Below are 25,814 nucleotides of genomic sequence, written 5' to 3' on the forward strand. Positions count from 1 at the left end.
AACTGCTAGCACTAGTTACGAACGATATTTTTCATACATTTATTTTAATATCTTAATAGTTTTAAAATTATTCTAAACGTCAACATTTATCTGTTTTTTAAAAATATCTATTTAATCATTTTTATTTTTACACATTTATTCAAATTTTAAAAAGCTTATTTTAAATCAGTTGAAATTCAATAATTATTTATAAGAATAATTATCTAGAATTATTTTCAAGATTTCAATTGCATTGTTTTCTAGAATTTTTAACAAAAATTCTTTTCTAATTCACTTATTTTTAAGAAAGTTCCTTAAGAATTCAAGTATTTATTTAAAAAAAACTTCACTAAAATATTTTTGAAATCCACTTGTTTAAAATTTAATTTCATGAAATTTATATAATTTGAAGATTTTTTAATTCAATATATATTTATAAATAAAAAGTAATTTAAAAAAAAATTGGAATAAAAATGTTACCAAAATGTAACTTTTTCAGAATTTTTAATGTAAAAATATAAAAATATTTACTCATTCATACTAGAAAAACTAATTAATATTAATACAAAATACTGTTTTTTAAACATTTGTTTTCTAAGAAAAACAGAATTTTATTTATTTTCATGTCTTGTTCTATGTTGGATTAAACAATTAATTTTTAGACATTCATATCACTTTTGTTTTAATTAGTTCAAATTTTTACTAATTAAAAACTTATTAGTTTTTTTTTGCCTAGAATTTGTTTAAATTTTTTGAAAATAATTTAATTGCTTTGAAGAATTTTTTGGAAATTTTGTAAAAATTATTAAATTCTTTAGAGAAATTTTTTTTAAATTGTATTGAAAATAATTGAATTCCTGTGAAGAATTTTATTAATATTATATAAGAATAAAAACAATTGGATTCTTCTAAATTTTTTCGACGAATTTCATTAAAATTAAATTGAAAATAATTCAAATACATAATTATTTATTAAAATTTATTAAAAAAATAAAAATAATTGAATTCTTTCGAAAAATTTTATTAAAATTGTATTGAAAATAGTTAAATGAATCTCGTGTGAAGAAGTTTATTGAATCCTTTGAAAATAATTGAATTGTTTTGGAGAATTTTATTAAAGTTGCATTTTTTTAAATTTCAAATCTGAAATTATTCAATAATTATTAATAATTATATTAATATATTATATTAATTAATATTATTAATAATTTGCAAGTTATTTATATTATTTTAAAAAATTGAAAGCGTAACTTTTATAAAATTCAATTATTTTTTGAATTTTGAAATAAAAATATTCGCAAAAAAATTTATAAATAATTATTTTTCGTCAGTTTTGGAAGAATTAAATTATTTATATTAAAGTCAAAGTCAAATCTGTAAAGTTCAATTACTGTTAAAAATATAGAAAGAATTTAAAATTAAATTAAATCTTTTCAATAATTTTAAAAGTTGCTGGACAACAAAATTCAGAATTTTCTTATGAATTCTAGAAATTGAATATTTTTCCAGTAATTTTGATAAAATTTCATGGCCAATTTTTACTTTCCTTGATTTTTTCCTTATTTAATTTCGGAGATTTTTTAAAAATTGTATTTGCGATTGAAAGAAAAATGCAGTTTATTTGTAAAAGTCACAATAGTTTATTTGAATTTTTTTTAATATATTCGTTATAACAGATACTCTCACGATCACAATTGTTATATTCCTACGCGTTTACTCATCTCCAGTTACATACACAATATTATCTTTGCCCTTTAACGACAGCAAAAATAGTATTAAACTGACGGATTGGCTGAGAATCAATAAAAACGATCAAAGGAGAAGCTTGCAAAAGTATTTAGCTGCTTGCGATTTAAAGTGCACAAGATAACGACAATATCATATTATTGTTAAAACGATCAAGAACAATAAGTCTATTTATAAATCCAGCCACATTTCATCTGCCGGCTATTATAGTAAATATATATTTATCATAATGATATTATAATAAATATCTAATTATACCGTATTGTTACTTACAGTAAATATATTTATACTTTATTATATTTATTTATATTTTCTTTCAATATATTTTCAAAAATTTTCAATCTATTTTCAATCTATATTCAATCGTTTCTATTATAAATTATATTTACTATAATATATTATATGTACGATACATATTTACTATAATACTAATAGTAAAAAAGCAAATTAATTCAACGAAAATTCTTGAATCCGTTTAAACGTCACATGATAATTGAAGTGTTCAGTGATGCACTGTCATTAACTTCAAGCGACTCGAATTCTTTTTTTTTTTTTTTTTGAAACCCGATAAAGTTGGGTTTATTTTTCTATTTGAGATTTTGCTTCTTATTTTTTTTTTCTTTCAAGGTACAAACTAAATTCTATTTCTATTACAAATCACTAGCTACTGGAGTCGATTTTTTTTTATCAGTGGAACTGGTGCTATTTTTTTCATTCTTTTAATTTATTATATAAATTACTGGGTGGCAAGGGCCAAACCTTAAGAATAAAAATACTCGAAACTAATTCTAGGATCTGTCGTCTTATAATTCCAAAATGGAATATTTATGAAATCATTTTCACGTGATATCAACGCACACGTTATACATAATATTGCATTATAATCTACTTAGATCTCTAGGTACAAAAAATGAGACGAACCTAAAACTAGGCGAGGTTTACTTATTTGTTTTCACTAAAAAAATAATTAAATTCCTATATATAATTTCGAAAATCCTGCCTTATTATATCGAAAACATTTTTTTTTACAAAAATTTCATAAGGTGCCAATTTTTTTTTAGAAAAATTTTTGCATTTTTTTAAATTTGTTTTTTTTTGTATCTAGCGTAAATTACTAAAAAGAGGAAAAAATTCTAAGCAACTGCCATCTGAATCAAGTTGGTTGGTACGGGAGTCGTTGTCAACAACATCGAAGAAGCCTTGTTAATATTTACAATTTTACAGGCACGTCGCTTTGATTCTCGGGCTTATCAGTTACAAACTACTTTTACCGTTTAGATGTAATCTACACATCGGTTACCATTATTTACTTTTTATTAATTTTTTTTTTCATTTTTTTTAAATGTTTTTCAACAACGTATTGTTTATAAACCAATACGATGAAAGAAAAAGCTCGTGCGATTTTTTTTAAACTCCTTTCTATTTCACAAATATATCGCAACTTGTGTGCACAGTAAGGATAAACTATTCTCATTGAGAAGAAAAATTTCGGAAACGCGACAAGGTCGTCAATTACAATATATATTGTTTAAAAGTACAAACTCCCAAGTACATAGATTCTCAGAGATTCCTCATTGCAATTTACAAATTGTTTTGAGAAACTTTCTTTTTTAACATTGGAAGCGAAAATTCTACTGATTATCAAAGTTTCGATTTTATTTCTATATAATAATTATGGTTACTTGGAGTGAAAATGGAACTCTCTTTCTTTATTTAGGAAAACGAAGTCCCTCGATAGAAAGGGGATGAGAGAAAAAAGAAGCAAGAGGAGATGAATATTACGCAATGAGTTAAATAAAAATCGAAATCTTGTCACAAGATTTATAAATTTCATGAGACTATACGGCTTTTCTAATGAGAACAGAGCCAAATCCATCGTCAAATTAAAAAGAAAATTTCACTTTTTCAATGCAAAATTTTTTTCAGAAATAATTATTTACAATCAGGTGACTCTGTCCTCTGTATTATAATAAAGAAAAATGTCTTTATAAATTGGTGTATTTTCAGTTTGTGAATAATAAATATGCTCTGTATGTACAGAATAGAAATGAGATAAAGAGAGAGAGAGAGAGAGAGAGGAGAGAGAGAGAGAGAGACATGATACTTATAAATGTAACGATCGATATTTAGAGACAATTTTTTTTTCACTATTTATCTTACTTTTTTTTATCTACACTGTATTAGACAGACATCTCTGCGTATAAATATCTTTGTATTATATTTTTTTTCTTCTTTTGTCAAGTATAGTTAAAGAAATTACATACTTAAAGGTATATATGAAACTTGGATCATTTATAAATCCTACAGCCATAAAAACGCCTTAATGAGATTTGAGATTATCGATTTGACTAAAAAAAGTGAAGTGAACAAAAACAAAAAATATTGTTAATTAAAGGATTCTAACGATCACAGCTATTATGCGATACTACGGGTGCTTAGATCGCGCTTTAGTTTATTAATACCTTACAGGGACGACGTTTCTTTCATTTCAAAAATAAAACGTCATGAAATCGAAAAAACTTCTTTTTCTCATTTTAAAAAGCAATGTAACTATTTTTCTAAGTGAGAAGAAAATCGGTTAACGAATTAAAAAAAAAGTCAATGACCGCTATGACATTTTTTTTACGTTTCCGAGTTTTATTTCTTTTTTTTTTTTGGTAAAGTTTGGGTCCTATAAAAATTTGAACTAGAGGCGATCTTCTAAACGGTATATATTATATGTGTATATAATTTCCATCAATAGGAGTGTGTGTGTGATATACTTAAGTTTAGTGATGAAAAACGTATGTTTGTGTGTGTGCAAAGCTTTGAAGCACAAATTGGAAAACGACCCACAGGAATATATGTACACCTTATCGCGTTGATTATGCTTCCACCGTTATTGCATAATATATTTTATAGAATTGCGTTTTTTTTTATAAAATATTCTTACGCTTTATGATATACGTGAATGTTGCACGTTTTCTTCTAATACATATACGATATATATTATATCATAATTTTATATGTATATAATATATAAATGTACGTTTTGAAGCATGTTCAAGAGTTTAAAACTTATTTTCTATTTAACTCTCAATTATGAGAATTTTAGTTCAACGAGACTAAGTACCAGGGAATTTTCTTCATGTATTAATCTCGTCGTTCCAGGGTATAAAAAAATGAAAAAAAAAATTTACGCGAGATCCAACTAAAAAAAAATGAGAAACAATAATGATGTTCGTGTGGTTAATATCTTTTATATATGTAAAAAAAATTACCAGTCACAGCTATCCACAGCATTCGGCAAATATGTTGCACTCGTTAAAAATTATTTATATCACAATAAAACGCCAGCGCATCCTTCCGTCTCATTTCGCAACACCAACTTGCGCATATAAATCTATTTTTTGCGTTGCCTTTGATAATTTACTAATTGTTTTGTGTAGCTTATTATAAGGGAACGCGTCAAGATTCTGGCATGTTTTGTCCTCGATCCGAGGATCCGGATGGCTGCGGAGACGTACAATGGGGAATCGGCGATCTTGGGGCGATACCTCTTGAACGTGTATTTTTTTTTCTTTAGTAGTATGCCTGGTTCCTACAATTTGTTGTCAACAGTGTCCCAAGTAACACGATTCCTTAATCACAGCGCGTTTACACCAGGCAAGAAACAGAGGAGACCGCACATCTTTGTTTTCTTGATATTCTTTTTTAAATTACTGGCTCTTTGCTGAAGAAATTGAATCCATTCTTAGAACAGGCTTTACTCGAACTCGATAGAATTTCGTACCCTGGGGCACGCGGAAACGATTTTCAGGCTGAAAGAAACAAATTTCATTTTAGAACACTACCAATATTATTATTTTTTTTAAAAATAAAATCTTTTCAAAAGAAAAAAATTTTCATTAAAAACTGATTTTAAAATTTTAAATTGATAACAAAATGGGTGATACGAATAAAACAGAATTTATCATATTTGAGAGAGGAAAGAAAGTAAAATAATAAAATAAGTACCTGAAAATAAACAAAAATTTCATATTAACGCAAAAAAATAAAAAAAAGTCGTTTATTTTATTCAGAGTTGACAAAAAAATTCGATTTTCTATTTCTTTGACTTTTCCTTGATTAGCAGAAAATTTTTTAACTTTTTCCTTTATCCTTTATTCCTTTACAACTTCAATTTAAAATTTTTGTAAAATTTAATTATTTTCAATATTTTCATATTTTTAAATATTTTTCTTCAAAAAACACAATTACTTTCAAAAATTGTTATAAAATTTTATAAAACATTAAAATTTATTTCAAAAAAATAAAAATTTAATTATTTTCTAGAATTTTTAACTAAATTTATTCGAATGTTTAATAATTTTGTAAAACAAGTACCTATTGAAATGTTATGAAATGAAATTTTCAAACAATTTTTATTTGAAACGTTCTGAAATTTAATTATTTCTAAATATTGCTACTGTCACTTTTCCAAAATTCAAATATTTTCTATAATTTTTAATTGAAATTCATCTCTATATTGGTTTTTTAGAGGATAATTTTTATTTTTGATATTTTTTCACTACTACATTTATAATAATTTTGAGAAAGTTCTTCGAGGATTTAATTATTTTAAAAAATTCGTTTAAAATTCAATTGTTTTCAATCAAATATTACGAAATTTTGATTATTCAGAAGTTTTTTAATTAAATAATATATATGAGGCATTCCATTTCAAAACGACCCCCTTCGTAAACAATTGCCAATGTAAGACTATTTTTAAATGAATATTTCTTCCATTCTGTAGAACCAAATTACTTTTTATATTAGTGATTTCGAAAGTAGAATTTCTGAACTTTCTAATAAGAAAAAAATACATTTTTTTAATAATTTAATTTAAATAGAAAATTGAGTTTAAAAGTTAAACTTTGAAAAATCTCAAAACACGTTACCTCCGATTTTAATAAAATTCATATCAAACGAAAGCTTGAATATTGGACATTTCAGTGGATTTTGAGAAAATAATTAAATTTTACAGACATTTAGAAGGTTATTATGCATAAATTGGGAAAAACAAATGCCGCCCTATACTTAATAAATGGTTTTCTCAATATAACCTTCTAAATGTTTGTAAAATTTAATTATTTTCTCAAAATCCACTGAAATGTCCATTATTATCGTTTGATAAATAAAAAGAAGAATATTCAAGCTTTCGTTTGATATTAAATTTATTAAAATCGGAGGTAACGTGTTTTGAGATTTTTCAAAGTTTAACTTTTAAACTCAATTTTCTATTTAAATTAAATTATTAAAAAAATATATATTTTTATTATCAGAAAGTTCAGAAATTCTACTTTCGAAATCACTAATATAAAAAGTAATTTGGTTCTACAGAATGGAAGAAATATTCATTTAAAAATTGTCTTACATTGGCAATTGTTTACGAAGGGGGTCGTTTTGAAATGGAATGCCTCATATTCAGAACATTCAAACTAGTTTCAAAAAAATTTGAACTAAAACTTTTTAAGAAACTAAGTTCTTTAAAATTTTTAATTATAGTTATTCAAAATTCAAATTTTTAAAAAATTTTATTCGACACCTTTTGAAATTGAATTATTTCTAGAAAATTTTTCACTATAATTCTTCCTATAGTTAATAATTTTCTCGAATTTCTGACTATTTCTCTAATTCTTTTATTATTATTTTTAGAAAATTATTCGAGAATTTAATTATTTAAATGGTACAATAAAGTTTTTAAGGTTTGGATAAATTAATAAATTGGTTATTGATAAAATTTATACAAATTTTAAAACAATTGTAATTCAAAAATACATTTTGAAAAATATTTAAAATTTGTTTTAATGAATAATAATTTCACTCGTTGGTATCGGAAAAATATTAAACTTTTAGAATTCATAAGAAAATTCTAGACTTTAGTGTCCAGCTAGCTTTGAAAATATTAAAAAGATTTAATTCTTCTTAAATTTCTTTTTGCTTGTCTTATAAAGTTTGAAATCACCACGAATTTTAAATCAAAAACTTAAATCTTTTATATTGCTGACAATTATTAAACTTCACAGAATATGAAATTGAATGTATTTAAAATTATTGTGTTTACAATTTTTATAAATAATTAAATTCAATTTCAAAATTATTAAAAATAATTAATGTAGAGAAGAATTTTAGTTAAAAATTGTAGAAACTAATTGAATAGACATCATGAAAATAATTTTGAAGAAGTTATAGTCGTAATTCTTATAAGTTATTGAATTTCAAAAGGTTTGAAATTTAAAAATTTTGAAAATCTTAATTTCTATGTAAAAATAATAATTATGATTAAATATTTATCTAAAACAAACTAAAAGACTTGCAAAAAAGTAAGTTTTACAGGAAAAGATTAGTTATTTTGTACAATATGAAAATCGAAATAAGTTGCATTCTATATTAAAAAAAAATGTTATCTGTTATTTAGTTGCAATATGTGAAAGAAAAGTTGAAAAAGTTTTCTCTGAAGCCTGTTGAATAATATAAAATATGTGATTAAGAAAAAGGAAAAATTGTAATAATAAATATTTGTTGAAATACCTTCTTCGCATGACAATATTCTTTGTCAATAACTTCTGCAACCACGTGCAATCGATTGGGCGTTCCATCGGGACCACCCTTCAAATCCAACACATTGATGCAGTCGGAATTGAGAAAATACATCGTCCTCGACTCCTGGAAGATAATATAATTCCTGTGCTGAGAGTCCCACAGAACTAAAACCAAATCTCCGGGATTGCAACTCGAAATGTTAATTAGTCCCTGTTGCACAAGACCAACGGTGCTCTTCGACAATTTCTCACGAATTTTGGTCGAGGTCGGAGTTGACGTCGAAGCTGACATGGCATCACGTCGATGTGGTTCAGGACTTGTAGCAACATCTCGACTTAATGGTTCAGCAACAACGGCAACAGACGTACTCATATCTTTCTCACGTCCCTCTGTCGACGTACTCGACGACGAACCAACGGAATCAGCGGCAAAATTTCTCTTGGAACGCTCCTTAACTAATTCAATCTCCAAACGCACCTTGTCCGACTCCAATGAACAAACAATCGACTCCGCCATTTCTTTACCCTCTCTCATTGCTCTCAATTCGGCATTCAATCTCTTATTGTCGTCCTCAAGAAATTTCACTCTACCGGAAAAATACGCCGGATCACTATCAGCTTCTAATTTGACTTTTTTCGATTCCGAAACTTGATCCTCATCACGATCGGCACTCAAAGTTTCCTCATGACCAAGTGTCGTTTGATTTTTCGATCGTTCGCCCTTCAATTCCTGGCGTAATTCATTTCTCTCAACTTCTAGATCATATACCTGATTTTCCCTTTGCACTAATATATTATGATCAGCCGCTATTTTATTCTCAAGTTGTACGTTAAGAGCATGAAATTTTTCCACCTGCAAACAAACAAAGAAAGCAAAATAAATAAACTGTCTGAAGAAAAAATTTCTACAACTAAAAAAGCAGAAAAAAGTACCTTTTTAGTCAATGTTTGTCCAATTTGACTCGCAGATTCTGTCAAAAGACTAATTGTATTCTTGTAACGTTCACATTCAGCAATCAATGACATTTCTCTCGATCTGTAAATTTCTAATTCTCGTTCTTTCTCCTCAACCATTTGCCTTGCGACTTGCAATTCCTGATCAAATTTAACGGTGAATTCTGCTCTCTCCTTTTCAATAGCGTGACTTATTTCTGACGCTCTCTCCATTATCATGTCCTCCTTCGTTTGAGCTAAAATTGCCTCATGATTCACCAATTCAATCACGTCGGTTCTCTGCAAATAAATTAATAATTATATATTGATGAACCAGATGAATTTTATTTCAAATGAAAAAGAAATACAAACCTCTATTTTCTCGAGGCTGGAATCACTGGGACTTCTCTCCATTGTCGAAGCAGCCATAAGTTTGAAACGACTTCTGATTGTTTCCAATTCTCGTTTATATTCGATCTGTAATTTATCGCTTGCTTCCTTGACAAGTCTCTCTTCATCAACACGTGAAATGGCGAGAGTTTTCTCCAATTCTTGTATTCTCTCCTGACATTGAGTTAAAGAACTGGTCAAAGATGCTATTTCGACAATTCTAGTCTCATTAGCTTCCTTAAGTGCGTTCTCTTTCTCCAAACTCGACTGCTTCATAGTCTCCAATTGTCCATGAAAACGCGTTTGCAAAATATTCTTCTCCGACTTCTCATTATCCAAAGTCTGTCGCATTGTATTCAAGAGACGTTCATGTTCTCTTATTTCCGTTTCCTTTTCCATAATCGTACATTTCATGGCACGAATATCTTCTTCGCGATTTTGTAACATTTTCTTTAAGTCAGCCATCTCAAGTTCGTGATCCACCGTCAATTCTTGTTCACGTTCTTGAATTATCCGTTTACATTCATTCGAATGAAGACTAACTGCCTGATTAAGTTGTTCCGTAATTGTTGCAATTCCACTCTCGTCAAAATTCATTCGCCCTTTCAAATCGGCCAATTCAGTTCTAAATGTTTGAAGCGCCTCGGTTGTAACACTCTTCATCATTCTCAAGAGATTACGCAGTCGATCAACTTCCTCCTGTGTTGTACCGAGATTTTCCTGAAACAATTCCAACTCGATACTTTACTCGAAATATAAAAACTTTTGTTATTACTCGATCTTTTTATGGGATTGATGATAATTTTTTGTCAAATTACCCGTCAAAAGATCGAAAATTATTTCTTTTTTTTCATTGAATGAAAGAATTATTTTAAAAACAATGTTAATTAGTCAAAAGGTGCCACAGATAATTTAAAAGTATATGTATATATATTTTCACATGAAATGGCATGATTGCAAATTTGGAAAGATACTGGGAAAAATAAGGATTCGGAAGAGTGCGACGGCAGCTATCCTGAAAAAATTAAAAGAGACACGCGAGCACGACTCTTTCTTTTTTCTACTTTTTTTTGTCATTAATCGCACACAAAAAAAATTATAACACGCTAATTAAAAATACATACATGCCAGAACCTTACAAGCAACAAAAAATCGCAATGTTTGTAATTAATTGCGAACAAGCACGGGCTTCAGGATAAAACACTCAAACAATTTAATTTCGAATAAACCAAAAAGTAAATTTCATTTTCAAAATGTCGATTTTCAATCTTATGTTACGTTATTTCATCTTATTATTTATTGTAATATTTATCTCTTTTATTTTTTACTTTATTTTTTATTATTATTCTATTATTTCTATTATTAATATTAAAAACGATAGGAGGAAAATTTTAAAATAAACACTTAAAATAATGAAACACTAATTACAGGAATTTTAAAAACATACACACTTGATTATAGGAATAAAGAAGTAAATTCAGAGCAAAAAAAAAATAAATTTTAAACTTCAGTTAACTAAATTTGGTAGGGAGAGAGAAATTTGTACACAAATAAACTAAATTGGAAAATTAACAAAACTAAAAAACAGAAGTTAATATTGAGTAAAAAAATAAATAATTATTGTTCGAAAAAATTAAATTTCTATTTAAAAAAGTTTGTCGGCACTTGAACAAAGTATTTTAATGAAAATAAACGGGAATTGTAAAAAAAAGAAAGATAAAAACATTTGGAAAATTAAAAATACAACTACGTGTGATTGAAAAACATGTAAATTGAAAATGTGAAGATAATTAATCCCTGAAGATCTTTGCGGTTGTAAAATATTCTATTTTGTAATTCAAAATAATATAATTTGTTTCATTCGTATTAACAAAGCAATTTTTATTTTAAAACAGACAAATTTTCCCAAATTTTGTAAAACGAAATTTTATTTTCGAAATACTTGAATTATTTAGTTGTAATAGTTAATTATTATGTTGTTTAAAATCAGTTTTACCCGAATTCTGAAAAACAAAATTTTGTCTTTGATAATATTTAAATTTATTTACTTTTAATGTTTCAAGTTCAATAGTTTAATTTAAGATATTATAGAGAATTTCAAACTTTTTGAAAATATTAGAATAAATTTCAAGATTTCTAATTATGGAAAAATATACGAATTTTTGAAAACGTATCTTTGAATTTTGCTACTAGGTCTTCAGAGGAAAATTTGTAACAATTTCTGCCAAAAAATGGAAATTGGGACTTGACGGCAAAAAAAGTACAAAAAATAGAAAATAAATTGGAGACAAAATTAAGAATTTCATACGACTTACAAAGTAATCAACTTTTTTTATATTCCCCATTGAAATTCCAAAACTTTCGAGTAAACTTATTAAAACCCACTTGTTAGAAAGTTCACATTATTATCTGAGAAAATCTCATTTTTTTCAATCAATAATAAAATTAATTTAATTTTAATTAACAAACATAATGAATTACTTTTTCCAGAATTATTTTGTGACAGAAACTATTGGTGAAAGTTACAAGAACACAAACATTGAAAAGAAAACAAAAATAAACACAAAAGGCGTATAAAAAATTGATTGAAAATTTGTAACAACCCAAAGCGTTTGAATAATAATGGAAAGCAATAAAGCTTGAGACAAACATAATAAAGAAGGCGAAATTAACACACACGAATAAAAAACTCAAAACCTAAATTAAAAAAACAGCAAAAAAAGAAAAAAATGTATAGGGATTAAAAGAAAAGAATAGGAATAGTGACCCAACGTGGTAGTGGAACGTTTACTGCTACGTCTACGGAATTGTTTTTTTTCAGCGAGCTGTAAGTCGTCCAGTACCTGAAGAAGGGATACAATAGCCTGATGTTGGCTGTCGGTGGGATGTTCGCTGAGACTGCTTGGCAGTGATTCATCCATGTAAAATTCGGTACCCATGAAATCAGTTCCTCCAACAGCAACTGGACTGCTGCCTTCGCTTCCACATTGTTGCTGCTGCTGCTGTTGTTGCTGTTCAATTTGTAATTTTTGCTGTCCGTCGCACCCTACGGGTTGAGATACGGTAGTTGATGGATTCGAATTTAAGGAATTTCTAGGAACGTTGGTAATTAAGGATAATGGATTATTACTGAATGGTTGTGCGTCGCACGAGAGATAGTGATCATGAGAATTGGATACACCGTTTTCGATGCACTCTGTCAGCGGACTAAGCTGATGTAGTCTTTCGCTTGTGGTTAAACTAGGAAAATGATAGGATCCAGGTTCGCTGGATGACGAAGATCGATTGAAATCAGTGCCTTTTGAATTTAACGGGGATATATTAGTTGAGGTTGAAGAACCGAATGATCCACTTTGTTGAACACCAACCTCCGATTCTTTACGTCGAAACTCCTCAGAAAGAATGCCATCATAATAATTCAGCTTCGAGTCCGTACCACGTTGGCCAATCTTCTCAAATTCCTCTGTATCCGTTTCCGACTCGAAATCACCTCTGAAAGTTAATATCAATATCAATTATATAATAATAAACGAGATATTTTGTCCTCATGGGAAGTTAGTACTTTATGATTCCAAATTGTCAAAAGGTTGACAATTAATTTGTAAATAGAGTGATTAGTGTCAGAATTGCCACAAAAATTTAATTTTGTTTTTCCCTGACTTTTCCTTGATTTCCAGACAAAATTTACAATTTTTGCCTGACAATAAAAAAAATTTCGATTCACTCTAAAAATGATTAGATACTCAAAAAAATTATCCCATTACATTTATTTACGAATCATTATTAATTTTCCACTTTCTATAGGAATTAAGTTTTATGATAATTAAATATGACCGAGTGATAAAATCATTATTTTATATTATTTATTTATTTCGTTACATATTTTAAGAATAATGTTACTGTAACTTCTTCAAAATTATTTTCATCATCTCAATTCAATTATTATTTTCTAGAATTTTTAACTCAAATTCTTCCTTAAATCAATTATTTTTAATAATTTTTAAAAAAGTTCATTGATAATTTTCATATCCATTTGTTTACAATCCAATTTTACGAAATTCTGATTATTCGAAAATTCTCCAATTAAATATATGTTAGAAAATAAAAACTTTAAATAATTTCAAAAAAAATTCAATTCAACTTTTTCAAAAAAATTAATTCTACAGAATTGTGTTGGTTAAAAGTATGAAAAATTCCGATTTTCAAAGATTTTAATTTGAAACCTTTTCAAAATATCAATTATTTCTAAAAATCTACGCTTTTAATTTTTTTTAAATTTTAAATTTTTTTTTTAAATTTTTTTTTTTTTTTTTTTTTTAATGCTTTTAATATTCAATTATTATCTAAAATTGTAACGCAAATTCATTTTTAAATCAATTTTTATATGAAAATTCTACGAGAATTCAATTATTTAAATAGATACAAAAATAAATAATTTATTCAAATTGAATATTTCTTAAAATTGAACCCTCATAAAGAATTTTATCAACAAATTTTTAAATAATTGAATTATTTCGACGAATTTTAATAAAAAGTTTTAAAATAATTATAATTTTTCGAGGAATTTGATTAAAATTATATTAAAAATTATTAATATTCTGCGATCAGTTTTATTATTTATGAAAATAATGGAATTATTGCAAAGAAATTTATAAAAAACTTGTAAATAATTGAATTCCTGTTAAATTTGTATTATTTATAAAAATAATTAAATGTTTACGTTGAATTTTATCAAAATGTTTTCCAAATAATAGAATTCTTTTGGAATTTTGACAAGAATTTTATTAAAATTTTTGAAAATAATTGAATTTTGGAGAATAATTTTATTGTTTATACAGACAATTGAAATTTTGACGAAAATTTAAAAAAAAATTTTGGACTTAATTGAATTTCGGTGAAGAATTTTATTCCTTTGAAAATAATTGAATTTCTGCATTCATTTGTAACTTCTCCAAAAGTCAATTTTTTTAGTGTTTTTAAATAAAAATTCTTTTACGAATCTATTATTTTTAATAATTAATTAAATATATTATTAAAAATGTAACTAATTTCAAAAGAATTTGAATTTTATATTAAAATTCGTGATAATTTTTCAGTTTATGAGGCAAACAAAAAAGAATCCAAAATTCAGAATTTTCTTATGAATTCTAAAAATTTAATTTTTTCCAGTGCTTTTAATAAAAATCCCTGACCAATTTGCAAACTTTAAAAATAATTAATTATTTTATTACTTATGTTTGTATTTAAATAATTGAATTTTAGTAGAAGTTTTTGATTAGAATTGATTTGAAAACGAATTTCAGTTAAAATTTTAGAAAATATTGAAGGATTGGAAGAATTACAGTTCTAATCTTAAGAAATAATTAAATTTCAAAAGATTTTACATTGATAGTATTTTGAAATTTTAATTCCTGGCCTACAAATAAATAACAATAAGTTTTCAAATATTTATTAAACAAAAATTAATAAAATTTGAAAAATTTTATTTAGAAATTCTGAAAAAATTAGGTTTTTTAAAAATCGTAATTCAAATTTTTTTAAAATAGTTGAATCCCAAAAATTATTTTAAAAAATAATAAATTTTGATTAAATTTCAAAAAGAAAGTTTTTGTAACCAACAATTGATTAGACAATTATCAGGAAGAAATTGAATTTTCCCAATTTATTTACACACCTGTCGATTAGCATCTGTGGTCTTGGTTCCTGATTTTTTGATGAGATATCGACAGGCATTGAAGTACTTTCCTTGTCCTTGCTGTCAATACTACCCTCGCTTAAACACTTTGAGTAGAAGAATTGTGTGATGCTGTTAAGATCAGGAGATGAGACATTGAGAGCAAGATCTGGTAATTCCTTTCTCAATGATTCCATGTCCTCGATGGTTAATTTCGGAAGCCTGTTGTCAAATATCTGAGGCGCTTGAGTTGCAAAATCAGGTGGCGTATCATCCATACCGGGAAATAGTGTATTAAGAAAATGTCCATCAAATTTACTTTGAAATTCACGACGTCTTGTGAGTTCTTCATTGTGAATTGTTAACAATTGACAAGCCAAATTACTGCCCCAAGATAAAAACGATTGGGAGAATGTTTTACGTCGAACCACTTCTGTTATGGCACTCATGTACATTTCCGGTGCTAGATGAATTTGTTGCAATATATCAATATGCTTCTTTAATCGTTTTAAAATTTCATTGTACATGGTCAATTTATAATTAACGTTTGTTATTTTATTTTCAACATAAACAATCCATTTTAGACGATGATAAATATTTGTGGATAATTCTTCCTTTGCTTTTGTACAACGTCGACGAATATCACGTAATTGATTGTGATTGTTTAACATAACGAGAAGTTGTCTACGATGTGATGTACAAAGATCGGGAAGTACACTAGCATCGCCTTCAATTTTTGTACGATTTTGATTTTGTAAAAAACCTTGAGCCAATTCTTCCTGTTCTTGGGAAATTTTCTTTGCTTGGGTCATTAATTGTTCGAGTGCATATAATCTATCGCCAAGACCGCGAATTTCTTTCAAATCCTGTTTATTTGCACCATTTATAACTTGGTTCACGTCCTCCATTAATATTTCCATGAAACTCTCATTAAAATGTTCCATTCCCCTCGAGCATTGTTCAGCAAGTTGTACCAGTGAACTATGATTATCCTTTGCTGAGATCCACTTGAATAGGCTCAACACTCCAGCATCTCCTTCTTCTTCTGTTGGCAATTCGTCAGGACTAAGAAGACCCTCGGCTTGAGCTCGCAATGCCGGCAAAATTGGAATTTTCGTCAAGTTCTCCACATCGTGGCTGTAACTAAATCAAAAATTAATTGAATAAAAAAGAAATTCTAAAAGTCATTGAAAAAGTATTGAAATTTAATAGAGGATATTTTTACTAATATTTAAATAAAACGATCAATTTCAGGCCTCGGAAAGAATTTAAAGGGCAAAAAAGTCGATTTACAAAAGACTTTTGAAAGATCTTTTTAAAGATACAAAAAAAGTCGAAAATTCGTTTATTTTATTTTAGTGTTGTCACAAAAATTTCATTTTGTATTTTCCTGATTTTTCGCCGATCTCTAAATTAAATAAATGTCTAAACACATACTTGCTATTTATTTTTCCACAGGAATTAAAATTTTTTATATTTCAATTTTAAAACCTGCAATTTAATTATTTCTAAAATTATAGAAAATTTTATATTAATAATTATAAGGTTACAATTGTAACCCGTCTAAAAATTAATTTTTTTTACAATTTTTAAATAAACTTCACTAAAATCAATTACTTTTAAAAATAAAAGTAGAAAAAGAAAATGGTAGAAAAGAAGTTCTTTGAGAATTTGATTAGAAAAAATAACTTTTTTTGGTTTCTTTAAAAAGTAATTAAGAAGAGATATTGAAAAAATTTTATCAGAAAAATTTTAAAAAAAAATTATTTTTAAACAATTATAATAAAAACCAAACTTAAAATTATTTTTTTAAAATCTTTTTACATAAATTTTGAAAGTTAATAGATTTTTCAATTACAAAGAATTTTTGAAAAATCTTAAGAAATAATAAAGTTTTTGAAGAAATTTTAAATACAAAATGTGAAAATACAGGACTTTTCCAAAATTTTAATGATAAGTCTAAAAAATTAATGTTTCAAAAATTTTAATTTACTTCTTTTTTAAAATATAATTGAATTAAAAAAATAAGACAAAAAAATTTTTTAAATTAGTTTTTTAAAAAATTTTTAAATAAGTATTAAAAATTAATAGATTTTTTAATTATATACCATTCAAAAATTTCCAAATAATTGATATTTAGTACAATATTTTCAAAACAAATGAATTTCTTAAAGGAATTTTAGGAAAACATTTTTAAAAATAGATTTTTTAAAAAATAATTGAACTTCTTAAAAGAATTTTTAGACAATTTTAAAAACCAAATCAATTTTTGAAGAATTTTAATTAAACATTTTGAAAATGATTGTTTTCTCTAAAATTTTAGTAATTATTCTGAATTTTTTTTTAAATTTTGATGTGATTATTTTTTGTAGACGTACATATTTTAATTTTCGAAAATATGTAATTGTTACGAAATAATAATGAAATTATATAATGAAAAAAAATCTAGGATTTTGTTTTTAAAATAATATTTCAAACATAATTTTTTGAAGCAAATTTCCATTCTTTCACTTTCAAAAAATTTTTTGAAGATTTTCCATTAAAATTTTTGAGAATTTAATATTACTTTCAAAATTTGGAATCAAAATTCTTCAAAAATTGATTTTTAAAAATTCTAATCAAATACTTAGGTAAATAGAATCAATTATTTTCAATAAAATTTTACAAAATTTCAATTGTAAATATTTAAAAACTATTATTTATTTATTTCGATAATTTAATTATCTTCAAAAAATTATTTAATATTATTCTTTGAATGATTTTTAGTATATTTATTATTTACTCTAAAAAAATCGAAATAAGTGGCATTTTACACCAAAAAAGTGTTATTTTGTTGCAATATTTGGAAAAAATTTGAAATAGTCGCAATTTTTGTAACGAAGTAAAAAAAATCGACAGTTTTAAAAAATAGTCGGGAAAAGTCGAAGAAATGATACAATGCGAGGCCTGCAATTTGGAAAAGCCGAAGGCGAGGCACCGCTTGATGCCAATGCTTTCTCGCGCGTTTACCGTTAGATGAAAGATCCATGGCTTACTTTTGAAGAAGTTCTATGTACTGATGTCGTTCAGCGTGATAAACGGCGAAGCTATGCTGAAATTGTTCAGCTTTAGATTGAAACATTTGCACAACGTCCTCAAGATTAGCAATAACAGCCGCCCATCCCTGTTGCTGTAAATGCTGATCATGGACCAGTCTCTTGCAAATTCGAATCTGATCGCGAGCCAAACCACAACACTGTTGGGCCAGTTGAGCACGTGCGACAATTGTTTGATACGTTGCCGGCATCGCTGACGAGGCATCAATTTGACTCTGAAGATCAACATCTGCAAAAAGAAAAAAAAAATTTAATCCATCACAATTTTTGATCAATATTCTCCAATTACGACAGAAAAAAAAATAATAATTAATCGACACTTCTTTATAACATGCGTTTAAAAAGCTCGTCAACGTGATCTTGGCACGCGATGAAAATTCAAGGTTACTCGAATGACTAGAGATCTCTCTTTGAGAAACTTACGTCATAGTTGCATGGATTATTTCTCTTAAATTCTATCCATTTTACTCCTAATAATAATATAATAATAATAATAATAAAACTGAAAATTCCCCTAAACAAAAATATTTGTCAAAAATAAATTTGCTTTTCATTCCCGGAATATGCTCCAATTCCCCTATCAGCGGACTGATTCAATTTTCAATTGATTTCCAATCTAATCAATTTTCAATCAAATCTTGGAAACCCTTTGGAGTTTAAATACAAGTACAAAAGTCATTCTATTTGGCATTGAACTTTAGCCTATTTAATCATCATTCAATTACGGTTACGAACGGTAAATATGAAATTTAATTATTTTTCACTTCGGAAAGAAAATCAACTTTTTCCTTTATTTTTCTATCATATAAATCAGTTTTTTTGAAGCAATTTTTTTTCTCCATATTTTACATTTACAATATTCATTTTCTGACATGTATAAATATTATTAAATGATTAACGTCTTGTGTTTTTCTGCTACTAAAAATAGTCACTGTCATACGATTATTTTTCCAACAACAAAAACAAAAATTCATTAAATGGCTAATTTTCTACAAAAAAAAAAGAAAAATCAACATCTTCGTAAAAATTTAATTTCTATTCTGTTTTCTACATTTTTACTAACGTTTAATTTGATTATGAAATCGTTAATATTATTTGAAATTCAAGAAATGAAAGTTCGAGACAGTTATCAAATACATTATTCATATATTTAATGTGATTATGCATTCGCGAAGAAAACTAATTCTACCCCTATTTAGACTATTTTCAACGTTAAAATTACGCCACACAATTTTCAGAAAATAATCGCTCTTGGATTGACCCAGAAAATTTGTTGCACATTATGCACGACTTAGAAACATATGAATATTTCCGTATTTTCTCTATAGCTCATAAAATCGCGAAATATTTCCTTATTGTTTATTTTTATTTGTATATTTTCTAATTTTATTTATTTTATCTATTGGTATTTTAATGAAATATTAATTTGAAAAAAAACTTTTTTTAATTTTCAATACAATTTTCCTTTAAACAAAACGTCTTTGGACTAATTAGCCCCAAGTATCAATTAAAATTAATTGGAAAAACTTGATTTTAGTTAAAAATTCATCTCTATGATTTATGTACTTAAATTGTAAGATAAAGCAATTTTTCATTGGACGCATTTTTCACTATATAACAATTTATCTTTTACGAGATAAATGAACAAGGTCTGACATTTTTAATTTTTATACTTAAACGTATTTCATTGTCAAAGAATTAATTGAAAATGTATGAATTCAATAAAAAAAAAAGTTATAAATTCAGAAATTCAAGTTCAGAGGATTTTTCCAAGATTCAGTCACATTTGCAATATTGCTTAAGTCAATCTTTATATTGTTTTATTGCATAATTCCTTTGTCCTTCATAGTTGAATAATTTTCTTGCTCGGCAATTCATGTTTCAAGACATAAAATGCAATTATTAAACTTTAAACAAATGTGATTTTAATTACAATATAAATGATGCCATAGAAAGTAAGTTATTACTTTTTGTGACAGACATGAAGACATGAAGAAAACTTTTCCCTAATGAATAACAAATGCTCTTCATTATTTTTTTTTTTGTCTTATTTTAATCAAGTTTTTCGATTAAAAAGAATAATAAATATTCAATATGCTAATGAAAGAAAATTAATCGCAATAGATTAAATAAAATTTTCATGTCTGATTTGTTTTGGAAAAAAGAAATTCGATTTTTTGTCAAGTGTATTTTTTTTTTAAATATCGAATAAATTTTCTATTCTATTTTTTCTTTTTTTTGAAATAAAAGAAGATTAATCTTGTTACTAATGGAACAAATATTAGGTCGATACTTGGCAGTTTTCCAAGTACAAGTTCTCCCTAATAGAATTAGCCAATTATAACAGAGTTGATAAAGTTTCACGTATAGCCTATGACAATTATGAAACATAAATGACTTTATCCGATCCATTAATTAATTATTCTATTTATTGAAATTTTATCCTATTTATTGGAATTTTTTCCCATTTATTGAAATTTTATTTTGATATTATTTATTTAACTCTATTGTCGAGTATGAACCAAAATATGAATTACGAAAGGAAAAAAATTTTATAGGTACATTATAATAGAAATCTGGGCGAAGTTTCTTTTGAATTTAAAAATTAATTCTTTCTTTACGAACCAAACGCAAGATTGTAATTAAGACTTTAATCTTTTATCGACCGTGTTTAATTTCCCATGTAAATATACATAAATTTTTGCAACGTTCCTTATAATATAAAATTGAATATACTTTTCTCAATTCAAAAGTGTCTAAACACGCGATAATATCAAAATTATGTTCAAACTAAATCACTTCTCTATAAGTTAATTAACTGAAAGGTGTAATTTTCTTCAATTTAACAGATTTATTCAACGCATTTCTCTAAGCATCCCTCTTATCACTTTCTGATTACAAATTTCACGCTGATAAATCTTCTTCATTAGCCTACAACAACGTTCCTACTTTCTTCTTTATACTATGTATAAAAAAGTAATAAGATACAATAATGATAAAAATAAGAAGAGAAAAAAAAGCCAAACAAATCAGAACGGAACGAAATTATTCTCCCAGTAGGACAACTGTGTTTTTTTCCTGCTTTCAGCAAAAAAAACCTGTTTTGCATCTCCAATCGGTATAATAGTAAATAGAGAGTAGATCTTGATATGTGCATCAACACATTATAACTGTTATATTATAACTAATCGGTATATGAAAACTCGAGTGTGAAATGATAAATCGCCATTCTATCCTCAAAGAAGAAAGATCCGCCTCTTATCTAAACTTCCTTTCGATGACCGTACATCCCAGTAACTCGTGTGCGGAATATCACGTTATTGAGTAATTAATTTTAAATTACTATATATATATATATATATATATATATATATTCTTCTCATTTTTTCCTGCGACAATGATAAACTTTTGTAAATCAACAGATAATCCACGTGCCCAATCTGACGTCATAATAGTTACACCTATTTTTATTTTCCTTGAATTAATTTAATCGGATGATGAGCAACCCTGTAATTGTGAAAAAAAAAATTAGTGACTTTTTTTTATCAAAAAAAAAAAAAAAAAAAAAAAAAAACGAAAACATATTTTTCTGAAGATTTATACTCAACATTTACGCATCAATATTTGTATTAAAAAAAGAAGTTTTACGATTTCTAATTAAATGAATAATATATCTGCTTGTGAATAATGGTAGGGCGAATAGATTAAAACGAAAGGCAATGTTGAAACATTGACTATCACTTTTAAAGCATATACGCATTATGAAGAAAATACACACCTCGAATGAACTAAGGAAAATAACGACAAAACTATCGTTCGTATGTGTATATGATAATAATATTAATAATTGCTCGCGCACTTTACGGAGCTTTATTGTACATATTATTTTATGGAAAATCACACGGTCAGTTGCAAAAGTCAGATAATAAAAGTGACGGGAGACTCGAGGAAATATTATTGGATTTCATATGCAGTGTGTTACCGGGTGGGTAAATATGTATATATATTGAACGTGTGGCTACGCATTGCACCAACTCTCGACCCCTTCAACTTAAATAAGCTTCTCTCTCTTTTTTTTGTATTCCAGTTCAGTGCAGTTCCATCAATATTTAGATGTTTTAGAATTTTTCACAACTTTTCCATTCTTGGAAAATGATGTTAAAAAAATAAAAAATGCAACTCAATTTTCTCGACTGGGAAAATTTCTTTCACTTCTTTTTTACAAATATAAAAGAGAAGTAAAAAGACAGAATTAAAATAAAAGTTTCTAATTAGTTGTCCTATTTTCCGTCTGTCTTTTTTTCATCACAATTTTTCGTATATGATGTAAATAAAAGAGAGGTCTTCTTTAATTTTTCACAGCAATTTATAATTTTTGTCAGAAAATGGAATTGTTTTGTAAACAGATTCAGGGGAACCATTCTTGTTAGTCATCATTAAAATTAAACTGGACGTAAAATCAGTTTTAGCATCGAACATTTTGCAAGAATACAATTTAACTGTCCCTCCGCAAAAACTCCAGTTTCCGTTCAATTTATTTTAATGGTAAAAAAAAGTATTTGCTCAAATCTGTATTCCGCTTTTATGACAACAATAAAAACTGTCTTTAAAAATTAATTTTCATTATTGTACAAGAAACGTGGAAAAATGAACAAAAAATAGAAAAATAAAAGAAACTAAACCACACAATAGAAGCGAATTTCAGTTTCTTTTCAAAATAATCAGAGAATTTAATTTTTCAAAGAGCCTCATTAGAATGAAATTTTCTCAATTCCCCCTCCTCAATATAGAGAATAACTCATTAAAAAAGTTTATTTAGTTTCATGAAAAGAAAAATAAATAAAACATAAAAAAATGTCCTACTGCCTCGTTACGTAATTGCAGAAGGGAAAGAAAAAGTGTTTCTTAAATTCAAGGGGAAAGCAGGTGAGTCCATTCACCTTTACTCACTGATATACAATATAATTTTTCTTATGTAAATTATACCAGGAAGAATAAAACTTCCACAAAGAGAAAACGAATCGCGAACGTCAAGATAGACTATATAACTATAAAGATATTTTGGTAATTTAGAAGAGTTTTTTTTCCATATCGAAAGGTCAATAACACCGCGCTATATGTATAGCGTGATCACTAACACGAACATTCAAAACAACGCTGTAGTCTCTCTTGTAATCATTTGACCTACGAGAAGCTCGTGAATATCAAGAAAATAGCTTTTATGGGGAGAGAAAAAAATATTCTATTGCAAAGAATAAAAAATTTCCTTCCTCCTTTAGACCGTATTTTTCCACTTGAAAAATGGATATAACTAAATCAATACAATAAATGGATGACTATCAATATTTAATATTTAACTATCAATGTAAGAAATTAATAATAAAAAACTATCAATGTAATAAATGAAGGCCTCGGATCGAAAAAGTCCATTATTTAAATCAGTGTTGTCACCAAAATTTTATTTTGTATTTTCCTGACCTTTTACTGATTCCTAAATTCAGTTATTCAAAAATTTTAAAATTTTATTAAATAAAAATTTAAATGATTCTTATTTGTTTTCCATGGAAAATAGAATTAAAAAAATTTCAATTTAAAACCTCCTGAAATTTAATAATTTCTAAAAATTACAACTCCAAATTCAATTATTTTCTACAATTTTTAACTAAATTTCATCTCTAAATCTAAAATAGTTTTTAATAATAATTTTAAATAACTTTTCATTTAATTTTATTATAATAATAATTTTTAATAATTTTTCTACAATTGTTAACTAAACTTCGCATCTCTAAATCTAAAGTAATTTTTAATTTAATTTAATTTCATAATAATTTTTCTACAATTCTTAACTAAATTTTATCTCTAAATCGAAAATAATTTTCTGAAAGTTTTTTTTGAATTGAATTATTTAAATACAAAAATTCAATTTATTATAACAATTGTAACTTTAATTGTCCATGTTTTTTTGAAAGTTCTTAAGAAATAATATTTTCAAAAGAAAGAAAGAAAAAAAAAAGACATTTCTAAAAATAATTTTATAAAAGAGGCATTTCACGTCAGAAATATCACGATTTGCAAAGGGTCTGCCGATTTTCGCAAAACTTCGTGGGATTATAGTTTTATATATTAGACTTTTTAATATTAATTTTATAAAATTTTAAATATCTCGAAATATTGTTTATGGATTTTTATGAAATTTACACATTTTTCAGGTAAAAGTATGTACTTTAAAATGCAAATAAAGTTAAGGAAAAAAAATTAATTTTTAAATAAAAACATAAAAAAAAATTTTTTTAAACAATTTTTTGTTTATTTACTCCTCTCTGAGAAAAATGTTATTAACATATTTGGATTCCTTGTGAATTCACCTTTAATTTCATAAAAAAAATTGATGGAGACTCAACTGGTTCCGGAGATATTGAATTTTTTGTAAAAAATAGTCATAGTTACAGCAGCAATGCACGACTGCGGTAACGTACTACGCGACTTGTGCAGTATGGTGCTATGGCGCGGCGACGCTATTTTTACAAAAAATTCAATATCTCCGGAACCAGTTGAGTCTCCATCAATTTTTTTTAATGAAATTAAAGGTGAATTCACAAGGAATCCAAATATGTTAATAACATTTTTCTCAGAAAGGAGTAAATAAACAAAAAATTTAAAAAAAAATTTTTTTTTAATTTTTTTAATTAAAAATTAATTTTTTTTTATTAACTTTATTTGCATTTTAAAGTACATACTTTTACCTGAAAAATGTGTAAATTTCATAAAAATCCATAAACAATATTTCGAGAAATTCAAAATTTTATAAAATTAATATTAAAATTCAAAATGGCGTATCTTCAACAATTTTGAATTTTTTTTGAAAAAATTTGGGGGAAAGAAGTCTTTTATATAGAACTATAATCCCACGAAGTTTTGCAAAAATTGGCATACCCTTTACAAATCGTGATATTTCTGACGTGAAATGCCTCAAATAATTTTTTTTAAAGAATTTTAATAAAAAATGTTGAACAGAATTGATTTCTCCAAAATGTTAAAAATAATTCTAAACAATTTCAATGTTATAAATTTTTGTATGTATTTGAATTTTTGGAAATATTTAATTGATAATATTGAAAATAATTGAATTTTAACAAAAATTAGAATGTAAAAAATTCAAAGAATTACTTTTTTCAAAAATATTTTAATATAATTTTTATTAAAAGCTAATTTTGATTAATTTTCATTTGTAAATTTACACTTGAAGAATTTTCATGAAAATTTTTGAGAATTCAATTATTTTCAATTAAATTTTTACAAAATTTCAATTATTCAAAATCTTTTTAATTGTATATTTCGAAAATTTAATTGGAACAATTATTCAAAAATAATTTTTAAAAGATTTGTCTAAAGCTATTTTTCACGGTATAAAAATCAAAATAAGTTGCATTTTAT

The 25,814-nt window shown here is 26.0% G+C and overlaps 1 protein-coding gene across 4 annotated transcripts in view; it reads right to left on the minus strand.

Annotated features, from left to right (window-relative positions):
- Positions 1-1,595: 1,595 nt before the first annotated feature.
- LOC122503718 (RB1-inducible coiled-coil protein 1) overlaps positions 1,596-25,814 on the minus strand; it is a 33,862-nt gene continuing 9,643 nt past the window's right edge. For 2 of the 4 annotated variants that reach the window (XM_043614379.1, XM_043614378.1), the window contains 7 exons: positions 18,321-18,609; positions 15,286-16,428; positions 12,455-13,103; positions 9,594-10,331; positions 9,222-9,521; positions 8,278-9,141; positions 1,596-5,525 (listed from right to left, as the gene is read on the minus strand). In XM_043614379.1, coding sequence (XP_043470314.1) covers positions 5,424-5,525; positions 8,278-9,141; positions 9,222-9,521; positions 9,594-10,331; positions 12,455-13,103; positions 15,286-16,428; positions 18,321-18,609 — 4,085 coding nt within the window. In that variant the 3' untranslated portion in view covers positions 1,596-5,423. The remainder of the gene's footprint in view (positions 5,526-8,277; positions 9,142-9,221; positions 9,522-9,593; positions 10,332-12,454; positions 13,104-15,285; positions 16,429-18,320; positions 18,610-25,814) is intronic. The other 2 variants (XR_006301778.1, XM_043614380.1) reach the window with 2 other exon arrangements.

The sequence above is a fragment of the Leptopilina heterotoma genome, unplaced genomic scaffold (assembly GCF_015476425.1).
Source record: "Leptopilina heterotoma isolate Lh14 unplaced genomic scaffold, ASM1547642v1 Lhet_27, whole genome shotgun sequence".
In the NCBI taxonomy this organism is placed as follows: Eukaryota; Metazoa; Arthropoda; class Insecta; order Hymenoptera; family Figitidae; genus Leptopilina; species Leptopilina heterotoma.